Genomic DNA, 13,131 nt, shown 5'->3' with positions numbered 1-13,131 from the left:
AGATGATACAGTTGATGTGGCAACCAGAGAAGCACAGATTGTCCTAGAATTGACCTTTGACATGTACTCAACTCTTAATTTGGTAGTTCTGCTCCTCCTCTACTTGCCCCTCTCCTCTCACCTGCACCATCTGCATGGAATATGTGTTTATGCTCCTTCAAGAATATGAACCTGAAAGTACAGCAATACATACATCATACATAGGCATATATGAGAATGCATATATAGCTAGACAAGGTGCTGCCTAGTGATAATAAGAGACAAAAAGCCTGTCCAGGGAGTACTTTTTTTTTTTTTTTTTTTTTTTTTTTGCAGTACGCTGGCCTCTCACTGTTGTGGCCTCTCCCGTTGCGGAGCACAGGCTCTGGATGTGCAGGCCCAGCGGCCATGGCTCACGGGCCCAGCCGCTCCATGGCATGTGGGATCTTCCCAGACCGGGACACGAACCCATGTCCCCTGCATCGGCAGGCAGACTCTCAACCACTGTGTCACCAGGGAAGCCCTAGGGAGTACGTTTTATTCCACGAATGACACAGTACTCCACGAATGACATAGACTGTCCTGGCTTTACTGTTTGCCACTGTGGATTTTTTGTTTTTTGGTTTTTTTGCTCATATAGATGATGAATTTATTCTAACAGGTAGTAACCCAGTCGCAGAAAGGGTGCTTTGTCCGTATAGCACATGCAAATAACTAATGCAAATTGAGAATTTAAAGAAATACATGGTTGATCTGATACATATTTAGTGAATGTCATTCTATACAGAGATAAAGTTTTTGAATGACTTGAATAAATCACTATTTTCCTTATAGCCATCCCTGTATATGACTATTTCCTTTTTATCTACTATACTCTACCATGGGAGAGTATAAACATAGATATTGTTTTACATCTTATGAAATGTTTCAATGTACATCATGTCATTTTATTCATAGAACTACGCTAAGATTTGTTCTGAGAGGCTGGGGAAAGTATCATTAGCCTCATTTTATTTATGAAAAAACTAAGATACAGAAAGACTAAATGACTTACTTGTTTTCCAACAGGAAATAGACTGAAGGTCAGAACCAAAATCAGTTACCTTCAGGAACTAAACAGTGTATGTCTTTTACCCCAACATGCCATCAATACTATGCAGATTAGTGAATCATAGTGACCAGCAATAGATTCACATGAATCGGATTCCTGTGCCTTACTACCTCTGTGTTCTCGCCGTTTTGAACATCCATCACTACTGTGTGTACATATATATGTGTGCATCAGGGGCTTGTACATGAATGTATACAAAGGACCTATGGTGGGGGAGATTATCTTATAATAGAGTTGCTTTCATTTTTAAATGGTGTTAATTGGACTAAAATTCAGGATGAATCTAGGAAAATAAACCATCATGAACCTAGGATCAGTTTCTACCTAAACAAGTTCAAGTTTAAGAGAGCAGATATGCACAGGTATAAGAGAACAGGCAATGGTCAAAGCCAGAAGTCAAGTCTGAAAAGAAGTAGAGATGGGAGCAAGGCAGCTAGAAAACTGAAACTTCTGCTTGCAGGAAAGGGAAGCAGGACTGCCTAAGGGTCAGCAGTGAAGCCCCACAATTCTCTTATTTCTTTCTGAGTTTAATCTTAGAACATGGTAATAAAGCAGAGATGATCCAAAATGTTTGATAATTCAAAATTCTTTAAATTTGGCTTTTAACTAATTTAGTGTTTTTTAATGTGTTTGCACATGTGTTGCTAGACTTCATTATACTTAAAATAATAAGATTAAGTCAGACTAATGACTTTTGACTCAGGAGAATTTGGGATATTTCTGATAATTTACTGCATCCTCTGCTTAGAACATTTCCTGATGCCACACTTTAATGCCGGGAATGTACCGCATTAATTTCCAGACCAAGTGTCTTTCCTTCTAGAGGAAAATGAGTCTATGTTAGTTTTGTTGATTCACTAAGGGTTTTATTTGTAGGGTTAAAGTTATAAAGCAAAAAGCATCAAAATAACGAGTCAACACACTCCTGAAGACTTCCTTCCCATCCATATCTTGAATCAATCCACATCTTACAAAAGAGAGAGAATCACAAATGTGAAAAAAATAGTAAAAGTTAATTTAAAAAAATAGCTTTTCTATGAATAAAGGCTAATTATTTCCTTAAAAAGTCAAATTTGCCCCAACTGAGTTGATTGTCCCTTACTTGTCCTAAGTATTACTGACCCATTTTTATACATGGGGAAAAAACCCAAAACACTAAGGTTAAATGATTTCTCCAGCATTAATTTAGGAAAGAACTAAGTTATAGCTTTCTCCTGTACTATTAACAATGTACAAGAGTATAGTGTTATATAATTCAGATTCTAAAACACAACAAAGGGGCATGATTCATTAACAACTAACTTACAAGCAGGGTACCAGTAGACTTCATTGTAGTGTCTGTGTCATGAACTTATAATTCAAGGACTTTACTGGTGGCAATTGAGTGCTTATAAATTAAGAAGCATATGCTTATGAAAAAACAGTATTGCACCGTAGATGTTTGACCTATGCTTCCAGATATTTAAACCAAGAGACCAAGGTCTAACTCGGGGTTTTCAACTTCAAACCTGACAACATTTTAAATGGGATATATCTTTGTTGTTGGGCTGTCCTTTGCATTGTAGGATGTTTAGCCGCATCCTTGGCCTCTACCCACCAGATGCCAGTAGCAACCTCCCACTTCCAGTTGTGACATTCAAAAAATGTCTTCAGATATTGCCAAATACCATCTGGAAGTACAGATTGCCCCCAGTTGAGAACCAGTCATCTAACTGTTCTTTCTTAATTTAAGAAATAAATCTCTCACCCATCCAGTTACACTTTCCCCAGTCCTTATAATTAAACAGTATGAAGATAGATAGCTGGTGAGAAACTAAGCAAAATGTATTTATTTGTTATTCATGAATAAATGCCAGATTATACTCTTAAGAAGCAGAGGAAAGTTTGGATAAATTCTAATACTAACTTGTTCCATTTTTAGTGGCCAGTAATGCTTCTGAAAAATGAGATGTATCTAGTAGCAGTTGAACAGGATTAATATCTGTTAGATGTGTATCACTTACATCAAGGATATACTGTCAGTAAATATGCGATTAAGCTATCTATTGGTACACACCAAATTTAGCATTTCTTTTATGCCTCCAATTATATTAATCACTTTGGAAGCATAATCCCCAGACTTAATGTAGTATGAGTGGAATTGTCAATGTACCTATTTGTATAAGTGTGCATAATATACTTGGTGTAAAGTACTCACCGAGATCCGATGCTTGGGATTTTTATGGGTGCATTGATTTTTTGTGACAGTTTTATGGATTCAGACATACTGAACAGGGAAGTTAGAAATTTGATTGCTTGACTTTCCTGTTATTTTTTTAAAGCTGATTTTTTTTTTTAAAAAAATCATAGGTTCATGGTTAAGGTAAGTAACCCACCTGATATTTGTGGCTTCATGATTAAAGTGGGCAACTCACTAAATGTTTATCTAGTGCTTTACATGTCTTTTCACTGTTTTTCGTGTGTGATATAGATTATTTAATTCCCAGGAATGATCTATCTTCACTGGGAACAATTTTTTCTCTCCTTTGATTTCATGTTAATGTCACACTCAATAATTCACTTTAAATTTTCCTTATGTGTCTGATCATTTTAATCATTACTTAAGAAAAGTTAAAATAGTTATCACCTATCCTGCACCTATTAGAGAATTAACAAATATTTGATAATTGATCTAATAGTAGTTTGTTAAATTCAGTTGATTTATCCCACATTTCAGTGAGTGCCTACTGTGTACACGGTGGGTTATGCTGTTGGCTCCATTAAGGTTCCATGGGTGAATTCTTGAGGGTCACTCTCATTAATAAACTTATGAGGAAAGATAAGTAAGATAACTAATTCAGTGTGGAGTACAATGGGATCATAAGAAGGAGCAAAGTAAAAGGATGGGACACTAATCAGAGGAGATTTCCTGGAGACGTGACACTTTGTATTATATCCCCATGTCCTCAGCTGTCTGCCAGAAATCCCACCTAGAGTGGACGGTCATTCTCTGCCCTCTCCTCTTGGCACCAACACCGACTCTCTTTACCATGTTGTCCTTTCTAAATCCTGGAATGATTTGCCTACCCTGAGCTCCTGAAGGAAACATTCTATTAAATCCAAACAACACATAACAATACAGATTTTTAAAATTTATCTCTTTATCCTTTCCCTGCTTTGGCCAAAGCTGACTTTGAAGATAAAGTCACTAGGTATTTAGTTTTGAACTAGAATGTCTGGTACTGAAGCAGCATTGTGGGTGAGGGATAATTCATTACCATCTTACGATGGTGGGGCATGAGAATTCTCATTGACTCCACAGGCATGCCTAATGCACATTTAAGCCACTTACCTTCTAGATGCAAGCTCATGATGCTTATTGGCCAGTCAGTGCATGCTGGAACCTGGGTCTGCCTTTAATCATCATTTCCTCATTTCCGAATAGCTAGACATCTGTGACTACCCTATATGACTGGTTATTTTCATTTAACAAACAAAAGTGCTACACTTTTGTGTAATTGAGACTATATTTTGACTCTGACCATCTTTTTTCTTATGTGCACTTCTTATGGCTTAAAATAGTTGCCACCTTAAATCAAGATTTAAACATTTTTAATGTTAAATTAATTCTGAAATTGTGAGACTTTGTGCTCATTTTTCAGTATGAATGTTCTAGCCATGTTGTAGAAAGATTATTTTCTAGTTTACAGAGTCAACACATTTACTCTGAACTATTAACTACTTTAAAAAAGAGCCTTTAAATATCTGGAAGAGTGGTTTCCTTTTGAAAAATACTACATTGTGCTCTGGTGCTTAGAGTTGGCTAATTATGTTGAGTTAGTAAAAAGTGTGAGTGTATGTGTGTATGTATATATTCTAGTGTACCTTTCACTTATTTGGAAGTAAAAGAGAAATTACAAAAAATAAATATGAATAAAACACAATGTAAAATAAGATGTTATGTAGATTATCACAGCAAAATTTCCACATTACGTATTGTTTTGGTACATGCATTTTTATGGGTCTGGCAATTTTGCTGAAATAGTCAATTGCTTCTTTACATAAGATAGTTCTGAACTCTCTCAGAGAATAACTCTGAATAATGATCTACGTGATCATTACAACTTTTCCAGAGACAAAAATTGCTAAAGTGTCCAAAGGACCCTAAAGATTCAGCTTAGAAACTCTACCTTATACTGATAAGGAAATTTGCCCAATTCATTAGTGGATGCTGTAAGGAGTTGGGATGGGGAGTGGAATATAGGTAACCATATGTCCTATTTCTGCATATATGACACTGTTAGTTCATATGACAGGCATTTACCAGGGTCTATTTTACAGCAGATTAGTGTTTGGAGATACCATAATGAATAAGACAAAATCTCTCTTTATTTGATATATAGGCTATTTAGGTAAAATATGTTATATTGTATTTTTTTCAGGATGAACATATTAGAGCCTTATTCCAGGCTAAACAGTATTCAAGGTTCACCTCTGTGCAATAGCATACGTAGTTACTGCTGTGTTGTGCTGTGTAGATGGTAAAAAAAATGCAAGGATAAACGTGATAGAAGACTTAAAATCATTTACGGAGAGAAATTTCCATTTTCTCAGTAGAAAAGAAAAACACAGGAGACCTACATCAACAACTTTATTTATGATCTAGAAGAAGACAGCAAATAATCTATTAATTCATTCATAACTGGGTCTAAGTTGAGAAGTGCCACAAATACCACCAAGGACAGAGACATGATGCCACCAAAGAATAGAAGAGGAAAAGTAAAATTGAGTCTGGAGAGAAGCAGCAAGCATCTGTAAAGTTAGCTTTGCCTTCCTATTTAGAGGAGTTTTAAATTATCAAACATAAGTAATCTCAATAATATCTGCATTGTAGAAAAACACATATTGGAGATACTAAATGATACCTTAATCCACCTATGTTTTTGAAAAGAAATAGGTGGAGAAGAAAAGAAAGACCTTTATATCATGGCACCCAAGTAATTAAATAAAATTCTCATGTTTACTAAGATATTCAATTCACCCAAAAATAATGGAATAAGGAGGCCTTTTGTACCATGGGTGAGGTATTTTTAAAAGAAATGTCATTTCTCCTTCTTCTAAGAGAGATGAGTTGGCCTCTATGTCTTTACAGTGGTCAACCCGTGGGTCATGCATCAACTTCCTGTGCATGCATGACTGTTTAGACCTGAGAGAAAACTTGGATTGGACTTGGTTTGGAAAATACAGTGTTTTTCTGGTGTTTTGATTGTTCTGCTGTCATGCTCCTGGCTCCTTCTGTCCATCCCTCATGCCCCAGAGTACTGAGCAGCTGGCTGTGCAGCTGTGAACAGGGTCTGAGACAATCTCCCCGTGAGGCATACATAAATCTTGCCAAAGGGATACAGAGAGAAGTTTTTTGCTTGATTTTTCCATTTCCAGATTCTTGCTAGAATTGAAGGAGTATGGTTTTCTCTGTTAAACCCTTTTAGGTTTCTAAAGTAAGTAGTTATTCAAATAAATATTTTGTCCTTCATGTTTCTTGGAATAAGAACTACAAAATTAGTTTTTTCATCTACCATAAAAGATTGAATTCATTCTATTGTGCCAGAAATGCTGGTAGCAAGCTGTCTTGCCAGCAGGCAACCTACTGCCCTCAGCAGATGGAACCAGACTTAGGCAAGATGATACTAGCTTTGATTTTCTTGATACAATTCCTATCTACTTACCCTTGGACCTGCTCACATGCTTCTCACTCCTGGGAGTGGGCATTCCAAACTTGGAAGGATCAGAAGCAAGTTCTGAAATTCGGTCTAATTCCTACAACGGTGGGGCATAGCTTGAATCTACCATCACATAAGCCTTTAGGAAATACTAATGAAAGAATAAATGCAGTTCAAAACTGAGTAAATATGCCACATTATCAATTGGCTAATTCTCAAAGTTATTTAAACAAATGTAGTTCTGTGTGAATGACCTTCTCCTAGACAAGAAGAAGATAATCCAGTGGGAAGTCAGTATCCATTTAACTTTATTTTCCTGCATTACTCGTACTGATTGTTTATTGCCACACTGGGTATAATATAATGGCATCCATCCATTGGATGGTAATTAGATCTTAAAGGAGAAATAGCGACAGTATTTAGGACTCTAAGAAATGGCATAGCCAGGATTCATCCTGCACATAATTATTTCTCTTGATTGGCCCTGTTGAGTCAAATTGCATGGAGAATGAATGCAGATCCATGTATGGCTAAGGCTCTAATGTTGTTATTCTACTTTACCAGGTGTGTTGTAGAAGATAAGAACTCGAAAGTGGCCTGGTTGAACCGTTCTGGCATCATTTTTGCTGGGCATGACAAGTGGTCTCTGGACCCCCGGGTTGAGCTGGAGAAACGCCATTCTCTGGAATACAGCCTCCGAATCCAGAAGGTGGATGTCTACGATGAGGGTTCCTACACTTGCTCAGTGCAGACACAACATGAGCCCAAGACCTCCCAAGTTTACTTGATCGTGCAAGGTAAGACAAAATAAGAAAAATGTGGTAAAGGAGAGGTGAGGCAGAAAATAATCATAACATACAAATACTCGAATGATCCTTTCTGAAGTAAAAGAATACTTCCAAATGCGTTATGGCACTTCAGTATGTATTTTCTCTCCAAAAGGATAGACTTTAAATGAGAGAACTAAGGAGGATATAGAATGAGGAGTCTTGCCACTGTGAGCCAATATCCTTGGTGAGAATATTTTCTTTTAGCCCTGAGTGTAAAAACACACAGCAAAGGCCACAGCTGTGTCCACAGGGACACAAGAACACACAGACTGCTCAAAACCATGTGAAGTCCACTTTATTATACTGTTAGGTACTGGATGCTTTTGCTGAAGATTTGATTTTTATCTGTCCTCAGTCTAAAGAATATCACTAATTATCTGTTTTTTTTTTTTTTTTTTTTGCTTTTTTTTTTTTTGCGGTATGCGGGCCTCTCACTGTTGTGGCCTTCCCCGTTGCGGAGCACAGGCTCCGGACGCGCAGGCTCCGGACGCGCAGGCTCAGCGGCCATGGCTCACGGGCCCAGCCGCTCCGCGGCATATGGGATCCTCCCAGACCGGGGCACGAACCCGTATCCCCTGCATCGGCAGGCGGACTCTCAACCACTTGCGCCACCAGGGAGGCCCTAATTATCTGTTTTAATGATGGTAAATGTTATTTGGAAAAATAAAAATTTCCAGAGGCCTTGACATCCTTTCAGCTGACTAGCTTTCTTTGTAGTTTGTATCTCCATTTAATGGCAAGTTATTTGTGAGCAAGTGCAGTGACGGGGATCTGCAAAGTCATCAGGGATAATCTGCTTCCAGATTGGGGTTTCCAAGGGCACATCTGAGTCATGGTTTTACAGGATGAAAATCCTAAATGGCATATGCATGCCCCCAAACTATAGCTCTCTTGGGTCCCTTTCCCCATAATAGCAGAATGAGAACAAAGCTGATCAGCTGCACAGTTTTATTGCAAGTGGAGTCAAACTACTAGCAGTTTCAATCCATCTATCAGGAAGGATCTCAGCACTAACAAATATTAGAGCTGTGTTAATGTATTCTTGATTTACAATTTTATGTAAATTTAATGCAAATTAGGCATGGCCCTAGGGCTTCTGTCAAGATTCCAATGCAGTCAGTTGTATGGCAAAGTTTGACTGTAGCTTCTATTAATGTGTTACGGAATTGATTATTGCAGCATTTAAATCATTGCTCTCCCAGCTCCTCTGATTAATAGATTGAAACTGTTTGTTTGCTCTTTAGTTCTTCTAGGCCCTTGTTAAACGTTTCTTGTATTTTCTCCATTCTATTTCCAAGATTTTGGATCATCCTTACTATCATTATTCTGAATTCTTTTTCAGGTAGACTGCCTACTTCCTCTTCATTTGTTAGGTCTGGTGGGTTTTTACCTTGCTCCTTCACCTGCTGTGTGTTTCTCTGTCTTCTCATTTTGCTTAACTTACTGTGTTTAGGGTCTCCTTTTCGCAGGCTGCAGGTTCGTAGTTCCCGTTGTTTTTGGAGTCTGTCCCCAGTGGCTAAGGTTGGTTCAGTGGGTTGTGTAGGCTTCCTGGTGGAGGGGACTAGTGCCTGTGTTCTGGTGGATGAGTCTGGATCTTGTCTTTATGGTGGGCAGGTCCACGTCTGGTGGTGTTTTAGGGTGTCTGTGTCCTTATTATGATTTTAGGCAGCCTCTCTGCTAATGGAAACTGGAGTAAAATACATCAGAGACTGCCTGGTGCAGTGGCGGTTTAGTCATGTGACTGCTATCTTGGTCCATTTGCAATGGCTGACAGCTTCATTTTATTGCTTGTAAAAGGCATGTCTAGGGCTTCCCTGGTGGCGCAGTGGTTGAGAGTCCGCCTGCCGATGCAGGGGACACGGGTTCGTGCCCCAGTCCAGGAAGATCCCACATGCCGCGGAGCGGCTGGGCCCGTGAGCCATGGCCGCTGAGCCTGTGCGTCCGGAGCCTGTGCTCCGCAACGGGAGAGGCCCGCGTACCACAAAAAAAAAAAAAAAAAAAAAAAAAAAAAAAAAAAAAAAAAAGGCATGTCTACTGACTTGCAAAGTTCCTATCACAGTCAAAGCATAGAATGCTTTCCTTGTAGTTTAGTGGAGAGCACTTGAGTTTCTTAACAAGAGACACCAGGGTTTGGATCTCAGGCAGCCCATTTAAGGGTGTAAATATAACTACTGATGTGTACATATGTAAATAGGTTAATTTATCAGCTCCCTCAAAACACAAGCACACACACACACACATTCACACACGCACACACACCTCAAAACAAAAGAAGTTCTATCTCATTTAATGGCAGAGGGAAGGGAGATAACTAGTTTACTTAAGGCCCCTTACCTTCACAGCCTTTAATATTATTGGAAAGCTACTAGAGACCACAACTAGAGAATGTGTATTGTCCTATATGGAATAACACTGGGCAATCTGAGTATTACATTCCTTGGTTTCTAGATGAGGAAACAGAAGTTAATTAGATTTAGGTTAGTGGCTACAGATCACACAGAGAGTTCAGGGAGTAGTTTGGAGCCAAGCAGACCAGGAATCAAATTTGCAGCACTTTCTACTGGAATGGAAATTTTTTTGCTCTGACTTTTTAAGAGCTACCAGATTTATATTTGTCTGAGCTCTTAGCGCCAAATGCCCAAAGCCCTTCCTCCTTTTTTCTTATCCATGTATGTACTTTTATAGCTACAAACACAGCCATCTTGAGAGTTAGAGCTAGAACTAGGTTAGATCATACTGCTTATACCTTCATACCATGTCAGCACAAGTGGAATTAACTTAAATTTAACTTAATATTAAGTTATTAAATTTAACTAAATATTAAGGGATGGAGAAGGACCTATAAAATACCAGGTACTGTTCATTTATTATCTCGTTTGATTCTAATAATATTATTATTAAGTGGGTATTAATAACTTTATTGTAAATATGAAAAAGCTAGAAGTTCAGAAATCATAAGGAGCTTTCCAAGGCTGCCTGTTGGCTTAGGAAAGAGTTTCAAACCCATATCTGTTTGATTCAAGATATTATAGTGTTTTCTTTTTAACCATATTGCTTTAAAAGAAAAATGAGCAACAAAGCTTGTTCTTGGAAGGTCAATAAAGAAAGGTTGTCTCCTCCTTAAGCCTGAGTTATGAAGGGGGATTTTTTGGACAATGCTGGCATTTGATATTTCATGCCAGGTGGCTGATTTGCTTCCCCTTAGGACAGTCAACTTTGTGATTATGTCAGTTGGTCCACCCCTTCATGCTGCTTGTTCACACTGCTTCCTACTCTGTGCCTCAACTCTACATGTTTTCACCACATCAATGATGCTGCTATTCTTTTTTCCTCCAATTCCACAGCACCTTTCTTCAGAATATAAGGGTCTTTTGACTTTTTCAAGTTCTTCCTTGCTCACCATACATGGTTTCTGCACCTCCCACTTAACTAGTCATTAAATAAATACTGTATTCTTTTTCTTTGCCCATTGGTGAGGCCACCTTTACCTCAAAGATGCTGTGAGATATTACTAAAGAATAGCAGTTAAGAAAGCAGGCTTCAAATCTCGGTTTTCCTTCTTGCTACTTAAATAAATTTTGGGGTAAACCACTTGATTTCTCTAAGGCTCAGTTTTGTCCTATGTAAAATAGAGATAAAATTAAAATTTTAAACCCTCCTTAATGAATTGTAAGGATTAAATTACATGATTATGTAAGCCCCTAGCCCAGTGTCTGGAGATCATGAGTTCTCACCCAATAGGATGATGCTGGTGATGGTGATGCTGATGATGATGATGATGATGATGGTGGTGGTGGTGGTGGTGATGTTGATGATGATGACAACCACTGTGACAACAACCATGCTGCTGCTGCTGCTGCTGCTGCTGCTTGAGTATCTCTCATGAGGCTTGCTTTTGCCCGAGGTGCTGCCCAGAGTCTAAAAACCGCTTCCACCCATTGCCTGTTACCCTTGCAGAAGGCTCTTTTAGCTGCTATTCAGGTCCCTGTCCAGTCCATTTTCTTCAGTTGTCCTTTTCCTTAGCATCCAGTCTTTAGCTTTACTTCTTTAGGATTTTAAAGGGCTTCTTAGACCAGCATCACCTTTAAGTTTTTAGCTACATTTATTAAGGATGTCTGAGGACAACATGCAGCATGCATCAGCAACACATAGAGGGTTTGTAAAATTCCATTTTAGATTGGTGGCACTCCCCCATCCCAGAATTTCTGAGTAATTAGTTCTGGGGGTAGGGCCTGATAATTTGCACTTCTAACACATCCCCAGCTGATACTGATGCTGCTGCAGCAGGGACCATACTTTGAGAACCACTACTTTAAAAGAAATATGTACCTTAAGAACATCTGGGGAAATAATTCTGTATAATTTCATTCAATTTCAGGTAATGTTAAGCGTTACACCCCCCAATATTCCTAAAACTAATCTTCTTGGGCGTGAGACAGGAAAGGTAGATTGACAAATACCTTAACTTTCACAATAACATCTTAGGCCCTGTATGGCTTCTTACCTAGCCTAGTCCCGTGGAAAGAAAATCACCTCTCCCCAAACTGTTAATTTTCAGGTATCAAAGCTGAAAAAAAAAAAAAAATGTTGAGACATGAAACTTCTCTAGACTTCAAAAATCTCAAATTTATAAATGTTTATGTGTTTGTCGCTCACGTTTCTCCTGCATCCCATTTCCCCTGGAAACTTACTTTCCTTTTTACATATTCCCACCACGTTAGTGACTTTTCAGCATCTCCAATATTTTCTTTCTTATTTTGGTGACTATTTTTCAGAGAGAAAGTAAGTTTTTTTTCTTTTTATCAGTTCAAGAGGATCATTACACACAAAATAACCTGTGTTGAAATAAATATGCTGCATGGTCCGCTAAACTCAATCTTTAGCTGAATGACATCTCCAAACACCTGCCTCATGAGGAACACAGGTGAAAGTTTTGCATCAGCAAATACACAAATCAATAATGACCTTTGGGATCACTTGTGATTAGTGATAGTAACTGTTGCATCTGTGGAAGCCAAGTCTATTCAAATATACACATTCATTTGAGATACTTAATAAGTGATGAGACCCATTTCTAAGGCCAGATATTTTGGTTCCTACACCACCTCCTTTACAGATTCTAAACTCAAAGATTGAGAAAACATTACCCTTAACTTCAATAAAATAAACAGATTCCTCTGGCATCTTTCCCATTAATAATGTCCATTTCTTCTCCATGGGTTACCCTCCAATGATGGCCTGTTTTTTCTGATCATGCCACAGGTGGAGGAACTTGTGTTAAGGCAATATTTCTCTTCATCTGATCCTTACATAAACTGCAAAAAAGTCAACAGTTTGGTGTATTATACTTTTCAAAATGCCGATTCCTGAGAACCACTTTCAGAACAATTGAATCAGAAGCCTTAGGAATGCAGCCAGAATTTGTGAATACATTATGCTCTGCAAGTGATTCAGATACATGTGGAAAAAACAAGAACTACTGTTCTAGAAATCTAAGCAATCAATGACAAAT

The 13,131-nt window shown here is 38.3% G+C and overlaps 1 protein-coding gene across 1 annotated transcript in view; it reads left to right on the top strand.

The window, feature by feature from the left end:
- LSAMP (limbic system associated membrane protein) overlaps positions 1-13,131 on the top strand; it is a 663,395-nt gene that overhangs the window by 359,349 nt on the left and 290,915 nt on the right. Inside the window, exon 2 of the mRNA XM_060098969.1 lies at positions 7,354-7,586. Within this exon, the coding sequence (XP_059954952.1) occupies positions 7,354-7,586 (233 nt within the window). The remainder of the gene's footprint in view (positions 1-7,353; positions 7,587-13,131) is intronic.

This window comes from Mesoplodon densirostris, chromosome 5 (genome assembly GCF_025265405.1).
Source record: "Mesoplodon densirostris isolate mMesDen1 chromosome 5, mMesDen1 primary haplotype, whole genome shotgun sequence".
Lineage (NCBI taxonomy): Eukaryota > Metazoa > Chordata > Mammalia > Artiodactyla > Ziphiidae > Mesoplodon > Mesoplodon densirostris.
Note: the sequence above shows the minus strand (reverse complement) of the source record. Positions and strands in the feature narration are given on the sequence as shown.